Here is a 21,076-nt window from a genome sequence, read left to right on the forward strand (position 1 = left end):
ATTAATAAAACATCTGTACTACATTTGATTTCTTTTTATAAGTTCTCACCAACCCTCCCTTTTTCTTTGGCATCAAATTCTATTGATGTCTTCTTTTTAATATCTCTCCCAGTCACATTGGTCCTTATATTTATGTTGTTCCAGTTATAGTAGGAAGCATTTAAGTGTTCTAATAAAGCCATTTTTACATATGAAATTGATGAATCTGTCTCAGTCAACATATATGACTCAGAGTTAAATACAGACTAACAAAATCAAATCAATCTTTCTGACTATCACATTTCTTCTTATAAATTAAACATAACACCTGTCTAGTCAAATAAGAAAATTATAAAACCAAATAAAATTATGCATAAAGAATTTGAATACAAAGTCCTATACATATGAAAATATGTTATTACTATCATCCAAATAGTGTTACAGATTTTTAATAATTCGTAAACCTTACCTCAATTAATCCTTTACACATAAAAAGCACATTATCTGTAATAACTAAATAGGGATCAGGGTATGATCTATACTAATGAAAGAAACAAAACAAACTGTCCTTTATGAAAACTGACTCCTTCACTGAGCTAGAACCAACTAGACACACACGAGAAAAAAATAATATCTAATAATAATAATTTTCATAAGAAATATCTTTTGTTCCCACACCTTCTAGATACCAATTGATCTGCATTTCTATTCCTTATGACTTCTCTTGCATAAAGAAATAAATGTGCCCTGGCCAATTTAGCTCAGCAGTAGAGCATCGGCCCGCAGACCAAGGAGTCATGGGTTCGATTCCGGTCAATGGCACGTACCTCGGTTGTGGTTCGTCCCCGGCCCTGGTCGGGGTCGTGCGGGAGGCAACCAGTCGATGTGTCTCTCTCACATCGATGTTTCTCTCTCTCGCCCTCCCACTCTCTCTGAAGATAAAATAGAAAAATACCCTCAGGTGAGGATTTTAAAAAAAGAAATAAAATATAAAAAAACAGGTAACATGGCCAGGAATTCTTATGATCTTATACTTTAATACAATAAGATTAGAACTCAAACTAAAGAAGAGCAAAGTGCAATAAGTGGGGAAGAAGAGGGGGCTCCACCCCCAGGAGAAAGGCATTCTACAGAGTGTGGAAGCTACCTCTCTGTCCAAATATTGAGAGACAATGGTGATGGCGCCCGTGACGGGATGCACGGAAAAGAGCCCAGGTGACTGTGGAATCTGCTGCAGAATGCTGTACTTCAGGCGTGTGTGCATAGTGTCTGGTTCGTCTCTGTCCGTGGCACAAACCTCTCCCACTTTAGTACCTACATGGTATTAGAAAAGAACGTGTAATTTCCAATATTGATACATATTCTTAGAAGTATCTACACTTTTCAAATTTTAACAGTGATGGTGGAAACCTAATTCAAAATGTATTTCTTACCAGAGGGATTCCATCTTTAGATAATACTGATGAAGATAACTTCAGATTTATCATATAAAACACCTTGAGCCCTGGCCAGTTTGGCTCAGCGGCTGAGCATCGGCCTGCGGACCAGAGAGTCCCAGGTTCGGTTCCCACTAGGTGCACGTACCACAAAAACAACAACAACAACAACAACAACAAAAAAAAAAAACGAAAAAAAAGCACCTTGATGCTGAGAATCAAGGCAACTTTTACTTTGCTCACAGTTCACACCAGGTTCGGTTCCCGCTAGGGGCACACACCACAAAAAAACACAAACAAAAAAAAACACCTTGATGCTGAGAATCAAGGCAACTTTTACTTTGCTCACAGTTCACAACATCTGATAATATATTACTAAAACTTATATAAAAGGCACTCCAAAATATTTTCAACACTTATTCTCACATATTGCAATAACAAACCTAGTTGGAGAGATAAACCATGGCTCCTGAGTAACTCAGATTTTTAAAATTTAAACTTTTGATTAATAATTACATCCAGAGTGATTTGGGATAGATGGCCAAGGTGACCTTTCACAACCCAGTCTCCTTTCTAAGATGTTTTTTTGTTTTTTGGTGACTTGCCTCATTCTTTTCCACCAGTTTAGTATCCACACACCACTGACCTCAGTCTCACTTAATCCTCAAGAAGGGATTTCATTAAATTTACCATTCGGAGAGAATTTGCCATCTGTATGGAATATAAAAATACTGTCCTGGTAAAGGATCTCAGGTATCAAAGAATACACACAGGTGGTGTATTCATAGTGTCAGGAGAGTGTTCCAATGCAACGCAAATAGAATGCACAGATCCACTTTGCATATTGCACTGTATGTGAGGTCAATCTGACAAACAACACATAGACACAACCACACACACATTAAAATAACTTTATTGAAATATTGTGTTTCAATGAAATAAAAGCAGGGTAAAACTTTTAACCCAAGGATATATTAGTTTTAAATAATTTTGTTACTAGCCCTTGCCGGTTTGGCTCAGCGGTCAGAGCATCAACCCATGGACCAATGAGTTGAGGGTTTGATTCTGGTCAAGAGCATGTACCTCAGTTGCAGTTCATCCCCAGCCCTGGTCAGGTCATGCTGGAGGCAACCAGTCGATGTGTCTATCTCACATCAATGTTTCTCTCTCTTTTATGTTTCTCCCTCCCACGCTATCTGAAGATAAATGGAAAAATATCCTCAGATGAGGATTAAAAAATAAATAAATAATTTTGTTACTATAAAAGATCCTTAAAGTTTATACATATATGCACATGTGTGTATATATGTGTAAATAAGTATACATATATAGTATATTTCTATATTTATACATATATTTATATTTTATATATTTATATATGCATTATATATAGTAGAGAAGGTCTAATTAATTGCATACTCATGACAAGATTTCTGCCATAAATCAATATGAAGACATGAAGTAATCATCTTTTTGCCGTAAGAAAATAAATGCTATCTATGTTTTTATGGAAAAAAGTTTATGATCTTTGTAAGACATAACATTTTCTTCCTGCAATTTGACTTATAGTTAGAAAGACAAACACTATTTTAATTCTCTAAATAGAGAACTGCTTTACTTATCACACAAAATCTTCCTAAAAATCTTGAAAATTCCTTTCCATAGGTGTTATGCTTCAATACTAATTGAGAACTCTTTATCTAAGCCACCTGTGTGTGACTTAAGGCAAACTCAAGAGCACCTGTTAGTTCAGAGTATCAGAGTCTTAAATGATCTGAACCTACTGGTGTGAGATGCTTAAAATACTCTGGGCTAATATGGGCATCAAAGTGTTTGTCCTTGATTCTTCTGTTACTACTGATGAGAACAAAATCCTCACGAAAGAGTTTGAAACCAATCATCTATCTCTCTTTGAAAAATAATGTTTCAGAGTCATAGACTTGTGAAGCTAAAAACATTACAGGTCATCTCATGTAATTAACTTATTTTACAGGTCAGAGAACTCAAGAGACTTCCATGAGTTCCCACAGTGAGTTAATAATAGACCCTGAATCAAAACCTGGGTTTCCTAACCTCCAAATCAATGATTTTTATTTTTGTAATTGTACATTGTGAGTAATAAAGAGGCGGACATCTATGACATCAAATTATCAAAGTAAAATATATGAGGGAATAGCAAGTGTAATGATGCAGTGAAGATCTAAGTAACTAGCAAAAACCTTAATAGGCAAGTTAGCAAAGTCATCCTTTGTGACTGAGTCAACTTTCTTTCAACTTTATTGTAAGTGGCTATTCTCCATATTGCAAGTCTCAGAAGACATCATGAATGCCACATTAAAAAGCCAACTAGCGCCTGGCTGGTGTGGCTCAGTGGTTGAGCGTCGACCCATACACCAAGAGGTTACCAGTTCTATTCCCAGTAAGAGCACGTGCCCAGATTGTGGGCCCAATCACCAGTGGGGCACATGCAGGAGACAGCCAATCAATGTTCACTCATCGATGTTTCTCTCTCTCTCTCTCTCTCTCCCTTTCTTTCTCTTGAAAATCAATAAAGAAAAATTATTGAAAAAAAAAACAACTAGCCCTGACCAGATTGCTCAGTTGATTGGAGCACTGTCCCATGGTTGGATTCCCAGTTGTAGGTTCAACCCCAGGTTGCCCCATGGAGGCACCTGATCAATGTTTTTCTCTCACATCAATGATTCACTTTCTCTCTCTCTCTCTCTCTCTCTCTCTCTCTCTCTCTCTTTATCTCTCTCTCTCTGCTTCCTCTCTCTCTAGGGTCGATAAACATATCCTCGGGTGAGGATTAAAAGAATAATAATAAAAATAAAAATAAACAAAAAAGCGAACTAATCTGAAACACTGGTTTTCCACATGTGAGAAGAAGTGTTTAGATTGGAGAACATGCAATATAAGTTTCTCTAAAGTTATTTCAGTATTCATTCTACAGTGGAAGTAGTAAGGTAGTAGTTGTAAGAGAAGAAATAATAAAAATAGAACTTTTTTAAAAAATTGTATCATCAGTAGATATTATTCAACATCTCCGTAAATAAAATCTAATAAAAATATCTATACTGATTTTAGTTTTAATGTACATTCCACCCTGCATGTCCTAAGCTTGGAGGTAAGAATATTGATAAACCCACATAATGATAAGATGAAATAAAGTATATAAACCAAATATGGTACAAAGCTTGAATTATTGTCATCTGCCCTTATAAGTAATTGGTATCATATTGACAACACCAAAAAAATCCCATAACATCCCCTACATTATACATTGTTTGTATTTGATGGGATTAAATATATTCTGTAAATAGATACTGGTCAAATATCACATCTGAATCATTGGCCTTGAATATAAAAAACTCAGTATCTCAAAAAATGTACACAAACATATTTAACAGGATACATTTCACTCTTAAAAGTTGTCTTACCACCAACTCTGAAGGGAAAAGGCCATTCTAAGTCTGATATAGATAGATTTAACTAAATGAAAGACCCAAACTACTCTACTGCAAAAAGGAGATTTAATAAAACTGAAAAGCAGCAACAGACTGAGAAAATATTTAACTATATTAATATCCTTAATATGTAAGAACACTTTTAATTATATTAAAAATAAGAAACAGACATACACCAGGGGGAGAGGTGGGGAATGGGCAAAGGAAATGAACGTACATTTCATAAAAGAAAAATGCAAATAGCTAAAGAAGACATGCACAAAAAAGTTTTTTAAAAAAATTGTGTCTTACCAAGTTTACTACTTTCTGGAACCTCAAAATTATAAATTTTTTCTGTGAAAATAGGGTGGTTGTCATTTTCATCCTCCACTCTGATGGGCAGTGGAAGAGGTAAGTCTGCTGAATAACCATCTGCAGTTGACGCATAGGCAATCAACTAAAAAACAGGAAAAAGCAAGTTCACTAGTCCATTGACATAAGATTATAGCAAGAGAGAATGCTATGCTTTACCTACTACCTTCCTTACAAATTTTTCAGTAATAAACCACTTAATTTTTATTTCGTGCTTTTTAAATCATCAAAATATCAAATGGAGAAACACTTTAAGTACAGTCAAGAGCATCCAGTATTTGTTAGAAATGTCTATATCTCAAATAAAGTTTCAGAGTACAGTGAAGTCATGGGCAGCTCTGTAAATTAAATGAGAAATTAAATGTGAATATAGAGACTCGGATTATAGCCGTTATTCACTCTATAATCAGAAAGTTGTGCTGGGGAAGACAATGAAACTCACTGCAATGGAAAGTAGGAAAAATCCCTACCATATCATCTAAGTAAAGCAGTGATTTCCAATCTTGAAACTCCAAAGCACTTTTACTGTTTTACCTTACATAGCACTTATTTTTAGAGTATTTCTAACAAAATCCAGTTACCAATTTCTGTGTTGCTAAGTAATTAAAGGCACTGTAATGTCAGGTAGAATGCATTTCTATTCAGCATGTGATTGCAACACTGAGTTGATAATTTTCTAACCGAAAGCTAAGAAATGTCATGTGATGGACATAAGTCACAGTTGTTTACCCAGATCTCTTCCTTCTTTTAGAAAGAGAATCCCTTTTTCCTATGGGGAATCCCTGTACTACCACCACAGAGATGACCACATGACCCCCACAGCATTTATCATATTACATTTAAAATTGGCTGAACTATTCCATGGACTGTAAGCTCATCCATATCAGAATGCTGGCTTATTAACCTTTGTTTTGGCTTAGTCTCCCACTTTTGCTTCCTTATCTAGCTCTCAACCATGATCAGTGATCATACAAGTGGAAGGAAGACAAAAGAAGTAGTTAGAATAGATGAGGGAAGACTGTGGTCATGTACTGGAGACAGGAAATTATCTGTAAATAGATACCATGAACATAGAGAGCAAGAGTATCTCATAAGCAAAAACAACTTCTAGAAACTTTCTGGAATTTACATTCAAATACCATTAAAGTTCTTTGCTTCATTTCAGGCAACAACAGAAGTTGACATGAAAAGCAGAAAGTATTCCAAAATATTGCATAGTCTATTTCATTTAATATTAAGATAGCCTCTGAGAAGAGACTGCAAGAAGACAGGAAAGAGTAGATGGAGTATCAGAAGAAACATAGTTGAATCATTTGAAGTCATGTATTTCAATAAAACTCCTACATCAAAAACATCATATTCTTCACGATCCACTGGCCGAGTACAGTACAGATTTCCAGTGTCTTTTTCTATGTAAAACAAATTTAAAGGTTCTTGGTCAACTCCACGTCCACTTATTGAATAATAGACGGTATAGTTCTGTGCTGCATCAGATTGAACCTGAAAAGAAAAATATATATGTAAAAAACTTAAAATTAAATTCTGTTAAAATGCTAGTTCTTTAAAAATGCAGCTTGTGTGTTTATATTTTTATTTTAAAGAGATGACTTTAATAAAATAATGTGTGTCGCTTTATCAACACACAAAGCAGTAATAAACATTTGGCAAAAGATTTTTAAAAACTGCTCATATTTAATGAAAACAATGTCCAACATAAACAGCAACCAAAGAGAATTTAATTACAAACAATAGGCATAATTTTATATTTAGTGATTTGGCAAAGATAGCAAAGAACAGTAATATCCATTGTTAGCAAGAGTGAGGTGAACAGAGACACTCATCTATGGTGAAGGGAATGCCACTCCTTAGGAGGGAAACGGACGAAAACTAAAAAAAATGAGCTATGTGAACAAACAGGAAAGACTCTTCTTGGAAACAGGTTGTGCCTGGAGTGTTCAAGGAACAGCAAATAGGCTGTGGGGTTGAGAGCTGGGGAAAGGAGCAGAAGATGGAAAGGAATGCAGTAATAGGGGCCACACTGGGTAAGCGATTCCAAGAATGTTGCCTTTTCCTCGGAGTCAGATGAAGAGACAGTATTATCTGATTTATATTCTAAATGATAATACTTGGTGCTTTCGTTAAAACTACACTTGGATGGATGCGTAAGGGAAGAAACAGGAAGACCGTTTAAAAAGTTAGTGCAATAATTCAGGGGAGAGTGGTAAGTTTATTAGGCTAGCACAGTAGTGCAGGGGTGGTGACAAGTGGTTACATTCTAGATATAATCTGAAGATACTGCCAACAGGATATGACCATGGGTTGGATGTGTGGTGAGAAGACGGAAGTTGAGGATGACACTATCTCAGAGGATGGTAGTATCCCTTTAATGTCTACTCAGTAGATGAGTGGGTAAAAAAAGCTGTGGTTGGCCTGGCCAGTGCGGCTCAGTTGGTTGGAGCATTGTCCTATGCACCAAAAGGTGGCAGGTTTGATTCCTGGTCAGGGCACATACCCAGGTTGCAGATTTGATCCCTGGTCACAGCACATATGGGAGGGAGGCAATCAATTGAGGTTTTTCTCTCTCATCGATGTTTCTCTCATTCCCTCTCTCTCCCTTCCTCTCTTTAAAATCAATTAATTAAAAAATTGAAAAAAAAAAAGTTTTTAAAGCTGTGGTACATTTATTTACACAATAGAATACTATTCAACCATAAGAAAAGAAGGAAATATTACCTTCTGCAATGGCATGGATGGACCTGGAGATTATTATGCTAAGTGAAATAAGCCAGTCAGAAAAAGAGAAGTACCATATGATTTCACTTATATGTGGAATCTAATGAACAAAAAAGCTAGCAAACAAAATAGAAGCAGACTTATAGATACAGAGAACAGACTGACAGCTGCCAAAGAGGAGGGAGTATGGAGGGCTGGTTGAAAAAGGTGAAGGGATTAAGCAAAAAAATGAACCATCATAGACACAGACAACAGTATGGGATCACCAGGGGGTGTGGGGAGGTAGAAGAGGGTAAAGGGGGTTAAATGGTAAGGAAAAGAGACTTGACTTTGGATGGTGAGTGCACAGTACAATATACAGATGATGTGTTATAGACCTGTACACTTAAAACCTATATAAATTTATTAACCAATGTCACCCCAATAGATTCAATAAATTTTAAAAAATGGAACACAATGAAATATACAGATGATGTATCATGCAATTGTACATTTGAAACCTATAGAATTTTATTAAACAATGTCACCCCAATAAATTTAATTAAAAAATAATATTCTTGCCCTGGCCGATTTGGCTTAGCAATTAAGAGTGTTGGCCCAAGGACCGGGGAGTCACAGGTTCGGTTCCGGTCAAGGGCACGTATCTCGGTTGCAGTTTGTCCTGGGCCCTGGTCGGGGTCATGCGGGAAGCAACCAATCAATGTGTATCTCTCACATCGATGTTTCTCTCTCTCTCTCTCTCTTCCTCCCTCCCCCCACCCCCACTCTATCTGAAGATGAATGGAAAAACATCCTTGAGGGGGTAAGGATTTAAAAAAAAATTTTCTCAAAAAAAATCTTTGTTAATATTAGAATTTGTGGTCGAACACAAAATTGCCCTCAAGAAAGACATTTCTCCGTCTCCGTTGTAACTGAGTATGGCCACATGAAAGGTCAGGTCACTGGAATGTGAACAATCATAGTATGTGCAAGCTCCAGACTGTGCTCTAGAAGGTGGAATAATCGTTCTTGCATTTGGACACAGCAATGAGCCATCTTGAACCTGCAAGGAAGGCCAAGCTAAAAAATAAAGAAGACTGGGTCCTTAGGGTTTTCTCAAATTAGACTCTCTTTACCAGATCACATATTTACATGAGGGAAACAAATCTCTGTCATGCTTAACCCATTATAATTTGAGATCTTAGGAAAATGCATGTATAGCAGTATCTTATAATAATATAGGAATTAAGTGTTTAACTGAAAACAATAGATGGATATGTTAACTTGGGGCTCAATATATATTTTGCTCCTTTACTATGTTTTCTCACAGTGTAGTTGCTAGAAAGATCGAACCAAAAACTTTCCACTTTCCAGAGTCTCTTGAAACTAGAGTTCTGGATTTAAATACGAACAACCAGGTGTGCTTGCAAGAGATCTGGAAGCCATAAGGGAGGTAGATGCCTCATTTGTGCTGTTTTTTTCTGGCATCATAGTTTATATGCTTCTCTTCTCTTTTATTTTCTTTCTTTTTCCCACGGCTGCAGAAGTTCCAGTAGTTTTTGTGGATATTGCGACAGGTAGGGATTAAACGTTTTCCTGACTGCAGTGGTTAAGATGTTGTTCTAGAGCTTCTTGACCATGGCAGTGGCATTTTGGTTCTAGAATTTGTGACTTCCCCATCAAGGAGAAAGCAGCATGTCCCTTGGTGATGGATCCTGTGGTGTAGCTTGAGGTTCATTCTTGAGGATTCAGCCTAAAATGTGTTTCTTTAGTCTTTCCAGCAATTCTGTAAACTGTTTATGCACTGTAGTAAATCCCAATCTGTTCATTTTAAAGAGACATATGCTCTCTACAACTAAAACCTTACCCAACAGACTCCAATGCTCCAACAACTGAAAGAATGGAACTGCTATTAACTGAGATGTGAAAATGTTTTTAAGAGAAAATCCAAACATTTTACTTGCATATGTTAAGTTTGAAATGTCTATTAGACTTCCACGTGGAAATATCAATTAGGCAGTTTGGGCTTGTCATACGAAGTCTTAAGTCTCCAATGTATTAGACAGTACTTCAAGCTAGGAGATTGGATGAGATCACCAAGAGAATGGGAATAAATAAACAGGAGACAAGGTTCAGGGACTGAGCCCAGGAACTCTCCAAAGTTTAGAGACTGGGCTGGTAGGGGGTGGGGTGAGTGGGAAGGAGAGCATGAAGTACAACAGACTACGTGGAAAGCTAGGTGAACGGTGTCCTAGAAGCCAACTGAAGAAAATATTTTCAAGAGGAGACAGAGGTCCTGTGTCAAATGTACATATATTTGTCAAAGAAATCAGGACTGAGAATCGGTGACTGGTGTAGCAATGCAAAGGCTAAAATGAACTATGATCAGTATAACTTGAGTAATCAGAAATCATTAACTATGCCTCATCAGTGCTTCAAGTAAAATAATCAAAAGTAAGAAACAAGGGTCTAGCACTGGGTACAATAAAAAATAAGTGTGAGAGACCCTGGAAAGATACATTAAAATGTAAACAAATAGCATATAGGTCACACATTGGTACAAAAAAAAAAAAAAAACATCAACCATGCCCAGCTGGTGTGGCTCAGTGGTTGAGTGTCGACCCATGCAGCAAGAGTTCGCCAGTTCGATTCCTACTTAGAGAAGTGTCTTTCACAGGATACAACAGGTGTTCAATAACGAACTGCTCGGTGAATGAATAAACTAATAAAGATTATGTAATGGCTACAGAGTCTTTCCCATGCTATTATTAGTCTTTTAGTGATTTTCTCATTTTACTCGCTTTTATTATACTTAATGGCTTTATGAATATCTTCAATCAAATGTTTTTTAAATGTTTAAATAGTTATTGCATTTGAATAAAACAGACTTTTGGAATTAAAATACTCCCAATCAGAAGGAATGCAAAACCTACTTGTTGAAGAAACAACGGAAAAGGGCCCAGGGAATTCTCCTGCATTGAACAGGGAATAGGCGCCCATCTCCTCTTGGCACGCCTGAGAACAGTTTCCTTAGTGTGTCTTTTCCTCAGTACCTGAATTTAGAGAAAGAAAATTAAATAAACAAAGGCACCACAACCTATTTTGTTGTAAGACAACAGACAGCCCATAAACCTAACGCCTCCCTGGAGGTTCAGTCTCAAGAAATTCCATGCAGAAGCTAACGCGAGAGAATAAGGTCTTTTTCATTAGATGAGTAAGAATTTCTCTGGTTTATAAAGGTTTCATTAACCAGAGAATTTCCTTTTGCATTCCTTTCTAACACTGACTGTACACTCTCAGGTTAGGAAACTCATCACTGTACTTTTAGTTCTTCTTGTTCTGTCCGAGAGACAAAGAACACATCCTCTTTGGAACAATCTATAAATAGCAGTTACCTGTTCTTTCTGATAAAACCTCATACTCGCAGGCAAACCAGAGCAAGAAAATGCACGTTCTTCCTTGCCTTACCACTCTCTTTGCACTGTTCAATATGGCAGCACTGGCCATATGTGACCATTTAAGTTTAAATTAATTAGAATGAAGTGAAATATAAAATTCCATCCTTCAGTTACATGCCAACTGCTCAGTAGCTATTAATATTGGGCTGCCATATGAGAGAGTGAAGATTTTCAAGCATTTCCATCATCGCAAAAAGTTCTTTTGGACTTCAGAGTGATTTTCACCTTCATTCATGGTACAGCAGAGGAGACATTTTATTTCCTGAGAATTGATTAATAAATTTTGTGAAACATTTATTGAAGTGGTGACCAGTTATTTAAATTAACTTTCTCATCAATACACTTGCCACCTATTAGTCATAATCCAGTCTCAACCTTTCGCCACTTCTGTGACTACCTTCGTAAGGCATTCATTCCTCGGACTGTGGAATCTAGAGCCGCAGTAAATAACCCCCTGAGTGATGGTCAATGCCATGCATACTCTTATTTCCACTTACACACCCTCCAGGAATTCCACCCTATTTTAACATCAGAACCACTGTGGGTACTTGGAGTCAACCTCACATTCACCGAGAACCACTGCTCTTAACATTAATTTGACAAACACCTATTTATTGACTATGAATGGGTCAGGTATTACTGAGGCTATACACAAAAAGGAGGTCACTTCATGCCCTCAACGACAGATAAATTGTTTGCACTAATAAGAAAATTCTGAATGTTGTAATAGAGGGGTAACCAAACTACCACTTGCTCACAAAAGCAATTACTTCAGCTTTAGCGTAGAAAAAAACCTTCACAGTGTCATTTAGACTCAACAAAGCAAAATTCCAGTTTTAGCCAGCACTAAGAAAGAGAGGGTGGCGGAGGAGAAAGGGAAAGTAAATACAAGGTAAGAAAAAAAAAAAAAAAGAGCAAAGCAGAGGGAAAAATCCTATTTATCCTTTGGAACTCTTTGCAGTTATTTACAAAAATATTTAAATGAAAAGAAAAGCATGCCTGAAAATATCAGTGTACTGTCAATACCTTTTTCTGATGTTCCAGGAGCACAGTGATCCCCTTCCGGGTCTGTTTCTTCGTGTCAGAAAGCCATACGGTGAATGATCTTTTCTCATCAGATAACACAACAGCCCCAGCTGTGTATACCGACCCGTCACCCAGAACTCTGAAATCAGGGTCACTGGACTGGATGAGGTCTGCAGACCGGAGGCACTGTTCCAAATTAACTACAAGTAAAAATTTCCATGATGTAAAGTAGAAACACATGCAAAAAAGAAAAAAAAAAAAAAAAAAGTGTTAAAATAATTGATAAAATCATCTTAAAAATCATGAAGCAAAATGAAATAAACCAACCACTTTGCATTTACCAAATATCTTAACCAGTCTCTTTCATGTACTTTTTTAAAGGATAATTTTCTTTCAGTTTAAAAAAAAAAATTCTTGATTGGTCCTGGCCAGTTTGGTTCAGCAATTAGAACACTGGCCTGCAGACTAAAGAGTCTCAGGTTCAATTCCAGCCAAGAGCATGTACCTCGATGTGGTTCTGTCCCAGCCCTGGTCAGGGTCATGCGGGAGGCAACCAATCCACGTGTCTGTCTCGTGTAAATGTTTCTCTCTCTCTCTTTCCCCCTCCCACTCTATCTGAAGATAAATGGAAAAACATCCTCGAGTGAGGATTTAAAAAAAATTCTTGATTGTGTATATGTTGCTTTAAAACTTCGTATGGCCCTGGCCAGTTTGGCTCAGTGATTAGAGCGTCGGCCTGCGGTCCAGAGAGACCTGGGTTCGGTTTCTGCTCAGGGCAGGTTTGTGGTTTGTCCCCGGCCCTGGTTGGTCCTGTGGGTGGCAGCCACTCCATGTGTCCCTTTCATGCAGATGTTTCTCTCTCTCTCTCTCCCTCCCACTCTATCTGAACAAAAAATGGAAAAATATCCTCAGGTAAGGATAAAAAAACAAAACACTTCATATGCTCCTAAAAGGCTTATGAAAATGATCTTCTTATAAAAGAGGTGTGTTAAATCACAACAAAGCTGAGCTACACACTCTCACATACACCTGAATAAACAAACAAAGTTTCCTTGACTATGAGTCTTTTAAGATACTGTCTTCAGCCTAAACAGAGATGCAGTGTATGAATTAGGAAAACAGTCAAGCAAGACCAATTCATCTTTAAATTCTTCCCTCTGGCACTTTTCTGATACACTCTCCCCCAATTGCCCCACCCCACCCCCCCCCTACAGCTCAGTTCTTTTCTGTATACATAGTTTTTTAAAACTCCCCACCAAAAGTTCACATGGGATTATCTCTCCCTGAGAATTTTGTAATCCTCACCCCAGGATATTTTTGTATTTATCTTCAGACAGAGTGGGAGGGAAGGAGAGAGAGAGGCATAACAACTGGCTGCCTCCCGCATGACCCCGACCAGGGCCGGGGACAAATCGCAACCGAGGTACATGCCCTTAGCCAGAATCAAACCTGAGACTCATTGGTCCATAGGCCCACGCTCTAACCGCTGAGCCAAACCAGGCAGGGCAAGAATTTTACCCTTTAATAAAAGGCAAGCAAATATAAGTATCAATTTAAGTGTTTTGATACTTATATCAGAATATCAACTCCATCCCATTCTTTAACTGCCTGCCTTAACAGAAACCAAACTAATAAATTCTCACTTAAGTAATTACCTCTCAATGAGTTCATGTCACCCGTGCAGTTTCTCCTCTAATCCTAATTAGGTGGAAACACTTCGTCAAAGAGTGAACATCTTGAACATCTTTAGGAGTGGTGACCTATTTCTCTCATCTTCACATTTTTAGCAGAATGATAACCTCTGGTCTATTTCCCTAGAGAAACACCCCTGACTTGTCTTTCCTTTCTTCCCATAGGAATAAAAGTGACATTTGTTTAAGATTAAATGAGGCACTATAACCAGAAATGGTACCTTTTGCTGAAAAACTATTTAGTATCTCTGGGTCAAGCTGGCTGTCTCTCTCTCTCTCTCTCATAAGGCTTTCTCTTCAATATTCCTTGTGATACAGGGAAAGTCGGCCTAGGCATAACTGCCCTGGTGTTGGGAAAGTTTGAGGCTCCCTAACTTCTCAGTGGACAAATGGCTAAGTTCTGTTTTGAATGGAGTGATTCACCTTGTTATGTTTCTCAGTGCAGCCGTAGCACTGATAAACACCTGCTCTGATTCTCTCAGCTCTTTATCTATAGTTTTCTAGTGCTACAATCAATCCTACAGTGACAAAGGGCTATATTCTACAAGTAATTCTTGATGTAATTTTTAAACCCTCTAAACTTGAATGACTACAAAAATAGGGCTTACAACATTAGCACTAAAGTCAACCACAGAATTCAATGGAGTTATGAAGAATGGAAACATATACTTAAATTATCTTGAATTGTATCTAATTACAAATATTCAGGCTAATTCCAAAATGCAAAGATTGGATAACCTGTTCTTTCCAGTGTAGGTAAACTAAATTTTTGTTTTAATAACACTGTTTTGAAATTCCTCACCTCTGCCGACCATTTTGTCTGTCTCTAGTTCAGAAGGTACATTAAAGATCACTTTTTTGCAGGCTTCACAAGCAAAACTGAAGACCTAGAATTTTAAATAAAAAAAAAAGGTCATATGAATACTGTACAGAATAAAGAACAAAGTTTTAGTTACGCAAGATAAATTAGTTCTAGAGATTTATACAGCATAGTGCTCATAGTTATACTTAAAGTTAAAATAATAATAAATACTGAGGACGGGAGGAAACTTGTAGAGGTAATGGCACAAACCATGGTGGTGACTTCACAAGAGATATAGTTATCTCCAAACTCATCGAGATGCACCATTAAGTATGTACAGCTTTGTGTATGCAAATTTTACCTCAATAACGTATTTCTTTTTAAACAGAATAAAGAGCAACACTACATGATCATTTCAACAGATGCAAACCAAGCAACTGACAAAATCCAACACCGATTTATGATTAAAAACCCTCAACAAACTAGGAATAAAAGGGAACTCGGTCAACATGAGCAAGGGCATCTATGAAAAACTTTCAGCTAACAGCACACTTAATAGTGGACTGTTTCCCTCTGACAGGAGGAACAAGACTATGATGTCTGCTCTCACCACTTCCACTCATTGTATGAAGCTCTTCTGGCTGGGAGATTACAGAAAAAATAGAATCAAAGGCATCTAGAGAAGTAAAATTGTCCCTATGTGTAGATGATATGACCTTGTACATAGGAAATCCTAAGAAATCCACCAAAAAATAAAATAAAAAATAAAAAATGAGTTCAGAAAGTTTGCAGAATGTAAGATCAAAATACAAAAGTCAATTGCATCCCTATACACTAGCAATAAAAATATCTGAAAACACAAGCAAACAATGCCATTCGAAATAGATATGTCATCTTCATATATCAGAAAACACAGTCCCAAAATACATCTATAGTCAATGCAATCTCCATTAAAATCCTAAATAGATTTTTTACAGCAATGGAGCATTAATCCTTGTGAATATACAAGGGATCCAAATACCAAAATAAATTTGAAAAAGAAGAACCAACTTGGAGAATTTATACTTTCCCATTTCAAAACTTACTGCAAAGCTACAACAACCAAAAAGGAGTAAGGTTCAGGCTAACAAACCTCAGAAGAAGGGTGCGGGGGGAGGGATGAGATAAATCAAAGAACATTTATATGCATGTATGAGTAACCAATGGACATAGACAACAATTGGGGGGGGTGATCGGGAGGAGGGTGTCGGGGACAGGGGGAGAAACATCTGTAACAAAAATAGATTAATAAAAATTAAAAAAAAAAACACCCTCAAAACAAAGGTCCCAGCATGCACTCTCTCTCTCTCCAGCTTTAATAAATATCCCCTAAAATTAAAAAAAAAAAAAAAAAAGCTATAACAACCAAGACAGAGTGGTACTAGTATAAGGAAATTAAACATAGAAGGACAGGAACACTGCAACTTCTGGTTAGATGAATTTTGACAACAGCCTTGAGAAAGTCCAAAAAGTCCAAAGGACTTTCTCACTGCCATTTTGCAGAAGTGGATTTGGAAAGAATCATTTTTATTTCAATGACAATATATCCTTTTTTGTTTTAAATAGCTGGAACTTTCATGTTTAATTATGTAGCAACTTTAAAACAGTGTGGCAGTTTCTTAAAAAAATAAATAAACATAAACAACATATGACCCAGAAATTTGAGACCTACCCAAGAGAAATGAAAACCTACATCCATAGAAAAACTGTGCCTGAATATTTATAGCAGCATTTTTTACAATAGACAAAAAGTGGAAGCGACTCACATGTCCATTAACTGATGAACAGGTCAACAAAATGTGATATATCCATAAAGTGGAGCATTATTCTGCTATAAAAATACCTGCTACAACATGGATAAACCTAAAAAACATTATGCTCAGAGAAAGAAACTAGTTACAAAGTAATGCATGTCGTATAATTTTACTTATATATAATGTCCAAAAAAAGGAAAATATATAAAAAAAGAGTAGATTAGTTGGCTAGGGCTGGGGGTAGGAACAGGGAATGGCTGTAAATCAGTATGAAGTTTCTTTTCAAGGTGATAGAAATGTTTTAAAAATAGTTCTTGGTGGTGATTGTACATTCTGTAAATTTGCTAAAACTTATTGAATTATATACTTAACATGGGTGAATTTTATGGGATATAAATTATACCTTAATAAAGCTATTTAAAACAAAAATGGATATACTATCCTTCTGCAAACTGGCAGTGAGAAGCTCTTTTAAATTTACAAATTCACATAAATAATGTCATCAAAATAAAATCGAATAATAACCAAAAGAAAGTTCATTTCTGATATAATCCTATATAAAACAGCTTTCTTCACTAAATTAAAAAATTTTAAGTCATGGTAACAATTGTAAATATACACATATGTATATACATATGTAAACTCAAAATTCTTATACTAATGTGTGCTCTAAATGTTACTGCATTTCTGTAAGATCTACCTTACCCTTGTTTGAATTAGTTAAGGTAAGAGAAAACAACTCAAAAAATATGGATAAATAGGGTCAACATATAATAGTATTAATTTAAATGTAAACCAGAAGTCACAATCAGATTGCTGTGACAATGAAGTAATAATTTCTTTGCCCTTAAAAAAAATTCAACCAGATTTTTAGATCTGTTTCTCAAATCCTTTACTGCAATTATTCTATCAGACATTAAAATTTTTGACAATTTTATGGCCGTTGTTTTAATTTTAATTTTCTTAATTCCTACTGACGGTTAGCATTGTTTTTGTGTTTATTTGCTATTTATCTTCTACATTATCTATTCCTCTTTTAACCATTTCTATATTATCTTTTTTAAATTACTGTATCTTTTACTTGTAGGTTTATGTGGGTTGCTTTTTTCACTCTTTTGTGGTATCTTTTGATAACCAGTGCTTACATTTTAAAGTAGTCAGATTTGTTAATTATTTCCTTTAGTATCTAGTCAATTTTATTAATCATTTCTTCTAGCTTATACTTTTGTGTATTAATAACTCCTTCTCTACCCTCTCATAAATATATTATCCAATATATGTAACTGTAAAGTTATTTCCAACTTTAAAGTCTTTTATCCACTTGGAATGTATATTTTATAAGTGATTCCCTATAACTATTTGATCTTACATAAAAATTGTAAAGTTACTTCCAATTTTTAAATCTTTTACCCATCTGGAAGGTATTTTATGTGTGATTCAGTATAACTCTCTGATCTTATCTTTTGCCATATGGATAGCTGACTGATCCATGACCTTTCTTAACTAATGATAATATCATATAAATTATATGCATCGCCCCACAAATACACTCTCTCATCATTATATGTGTTTATCTCTACATTAGTACTATATAGTTTTGATTAGTATCTTTTTTTTTTTTTTCATTGATTTTTAGAGAAAGAGAAAGGGAGAGAGAGAGAGAGATAGAAACGTCGATGAGAGAACATCAACTAGGTGCCTCCTGCTTGCCCCCCATCAGGGATCAGGTCCACAACCTTGGCATGTGCCCTGATGGGGAATCAAACTGGTAACCTCTCAGGTCATGGGTCAACGCTCAACCAGTGAGCCACACCAGCCCGGTTAGTTAATATAAAGCATAGTATTTGTTATGGTGATCCCAATCTTTGTCATCTGGTTAGTTTTTTTAGCCTTCTACTCTTCCACAATTTTTTATGAACAGCTGACCAAAAATCCCTTTATATTTTATCCAGAAAACTTGCTTACTTTTTTTATAAGAATATTTTATTTAATATTTATTTATTTAATCCTCACCTGAGGACACTTTTCCATTTTTTGTTCAGATAGATTGAGAGGGGGAGAGAGAGAGAGAGAGAGAGACAGAGAAACATCGATGTGAAAGGGACACATCAAGTGGCTGCCACCCGCATGACCCAACCAGGACCGGGGACAAACTATATGTGCCCTTAGCAGGAACTGAACCACAGGCCGACGCTCTAATAGCTGAGCCAAACCGGCCAGGGAAAGAAAACTTGCTTACTTTTATTAACTGTTGTAGTTTGTCAAGATAGTACTGGATCTCCCATGTAGCTAATCCTATAGCAAGTAAAATGGCAATTTGATTTTTATCTTACTTATGTGTTTGTGAGTACCTCCAGTAGAATGCTAAATAAAAACAGTTATAGTGACCATAGTGGGTTTGTTTCTAACTTTAAAGAGAATGTTTTTAGCATTTCACCTTTAATTCTGAGTCTTTTTTCTTTCATTCATACATTCATTTTAAGTATGCTTCATTATGTCAAGAAAATTCATTCCCTTATATATCGTTTACTCAAAATTTTCATAACAATACATATCCACTTATTTTTAAATAAACATGTTTTTCTCTCTGAATATGTTATGTGAAGATACAATATTTTCTAATGTGAAACCATCTTTCCACTTCTGCGATTAAACTTATAAGATATGATAATTTTTAAATACATTAATGGTTTCATTTACAGCTATTTATTTTAGTATTTCAAATATATACCCATAAGTGAAATCAAGCTACTACTTTTCAACTTCATACAATCCTCATAAAATGAGTTAACTTTTTTCTGTTCTTTGAAACAATTTATATAAAGTACACATTATTTGTTCCATATAATTATAGAAGAATTCACCTATCACAGGTCTGGGCCTGATGGATATGAGTGAAGGTGCTATTTGGTTTCTAATTCAATCTCTTTAATGGCTCTAAGTCTATGTAAATTTTGTATACCTCCGAGTCCATTTTGGCAATTTGCATTTTTTTTTTTTTATCCTCACCCGAGGATATTTTTCCATTTTTTTTGTACAGATAGAGTGGGAGGGAGAGAGAGGAAGGGAGAGAGAGAGAGAAAAACATCGACGTGAAGGGACACATCGAGTGGCTGCCACCCCCATGACCAACCAGGGCCGGGGACAAACTGCAACCGAAGTACGTGCCCTTAGCGGGAACCGAACCCGGGTCTCTCCGGACCGCAGGCCGACGCTCTAACCGCTGAGCCAAACTGGCCAGGGCCAATTTGCATTTTGTAGGAAATTTTCCAAGTCTGTTTTCAAATTAATTGGAATAATCTATAATATCATTATCTATTTTTTCAAACATTTGTCCTCTTATAAGGCGAAGGTGGTGGTGGGGGTGGGGAGGAAGGTGTCAACGGGGGAAAAGGAAAGACATCTGTAATAAAAAATATTAATAAATTAAATATTAAAGACAAAACACACATTTGTCCTCTTCATAAATATGCTTCCTTTTTATTCTTAATACTGTTTGATCTGTGCCTTTTCTGTTTTTTACTTGCTTAATCATAACAAGTTTTGAGGAAGAGTTTTTGGTTTTGTTCATTCTATTGCTTGTTCTTTTTTTTCAATGTTCTTTCTACAAGATAAATACAAAAGACTATATATAACATAAATAGGTATTTTAAGGTTACAAAATAAAACATCACTGTTATTTTCAAGGCCTCTCCCCAAATGTATTTCCTTCCCTCCTTCAAGAAGATATAGGTTTATTTAGTCGATTTTTGGCTTTTAAATATATGCAATCATATACGTATCATGTACATCTGGAAATCTTTGCTCAAATTCTGTTTGTGAAATTTGTCCATGCTGAGCAGTTCATTTTCATTGTTTTATAGCAGTACATCATTAGAAAGAATACACAATTGATTCATTAATATCATTTTAAAGGGATGATATTTATACACAGATTGAAGTTATGTCATGTTTCTTGAAACCAGAAATGATTTGATGCTATATTTGTGGAGATTGGATATGTTACTAAAAATAAAGTAAAAAATGCTAAGGCATCATTAAATTAGCAGTGATGAACTAATGACCTTTAAAGATATTTTAAAATAACTTCTATACAAAAGAGTGCCCAATAAAAACTGCAACATACAAAAAGAAGTTTTTAAAGATTGGTGAATTATGGATTGACTATTTGAGTTGCAAAAATCACTTTTCACGGAGAAACATTTCTAACAACTTTTTTTTTTCCTGTATTGATTTTAGAGAGAGAGGAAGGGAGAGGGAGAGAGAGATAGAAACATCGATGAGAGAGAACACTGACTGGCCACCTCCTGCATGCCCCCCACTGGGAGTTTGACCCACAATCTGGGCATGTGCCCTGACAG

General features: G+C 36.0%; 1 protein-coding gene across 2 annotated transcripts in view; it reads right to left on the reverse strand.

The window, feature by feature from the left end:
* DSC3 (desmocollin 3) overlaps positions 1-21,076 on the reverse strand; it is a 45,495-nt gene that overhangs the window by 19,871 nt on the left and 4,548 nt on the right. For both annotated transcript variants that reach the window (XM_036244977.1, XM_036244978.1), the window contains exons 2-7: positions 14,923-15,007; positions 12,430-12,629; positions 10,879-10,998; positions 6,578-6,733; positions 5,174-5,318; positions 1,127-1,293 (exon numbers count right to left, since the gene is read on the reverse strand). In XM_036244977.1, coding sequence (XP_036100870.1) covers positions 1,127-1,293; positions 5,174-5,318; positions 6,578-6,733; positions 10,879-10,998; positions 12,430-12,629; positions 14,923-15,007 — 873 coding nt within the window. The remainder of the gene's footprint in view (positions 1-1,126; positions 1,294-5,173; positions 5,319-6,577; positions 6,734-10,878; positions 10,999-12,429; positions 12,630-14,922; positions 15,008-21,076) is intronic.

The sequence above is a fragment of the Molossus molossus genome, unplaced genomic scaffold (assembly GCF_014108415.1).
Source record: "Molossus molossus isolate mMolMol1 unplaced genomic scaffold, mMolMol1.p scaffold_m16_p_6, whole genome shotgun sequence".
Classification (NCBI taxonomy): domain Eukaryota; kingdom Metazoa; phylum Chordata; class Mammalia; order Chiroptera; family Molossidae; genus Molossus; species Molossus molossus.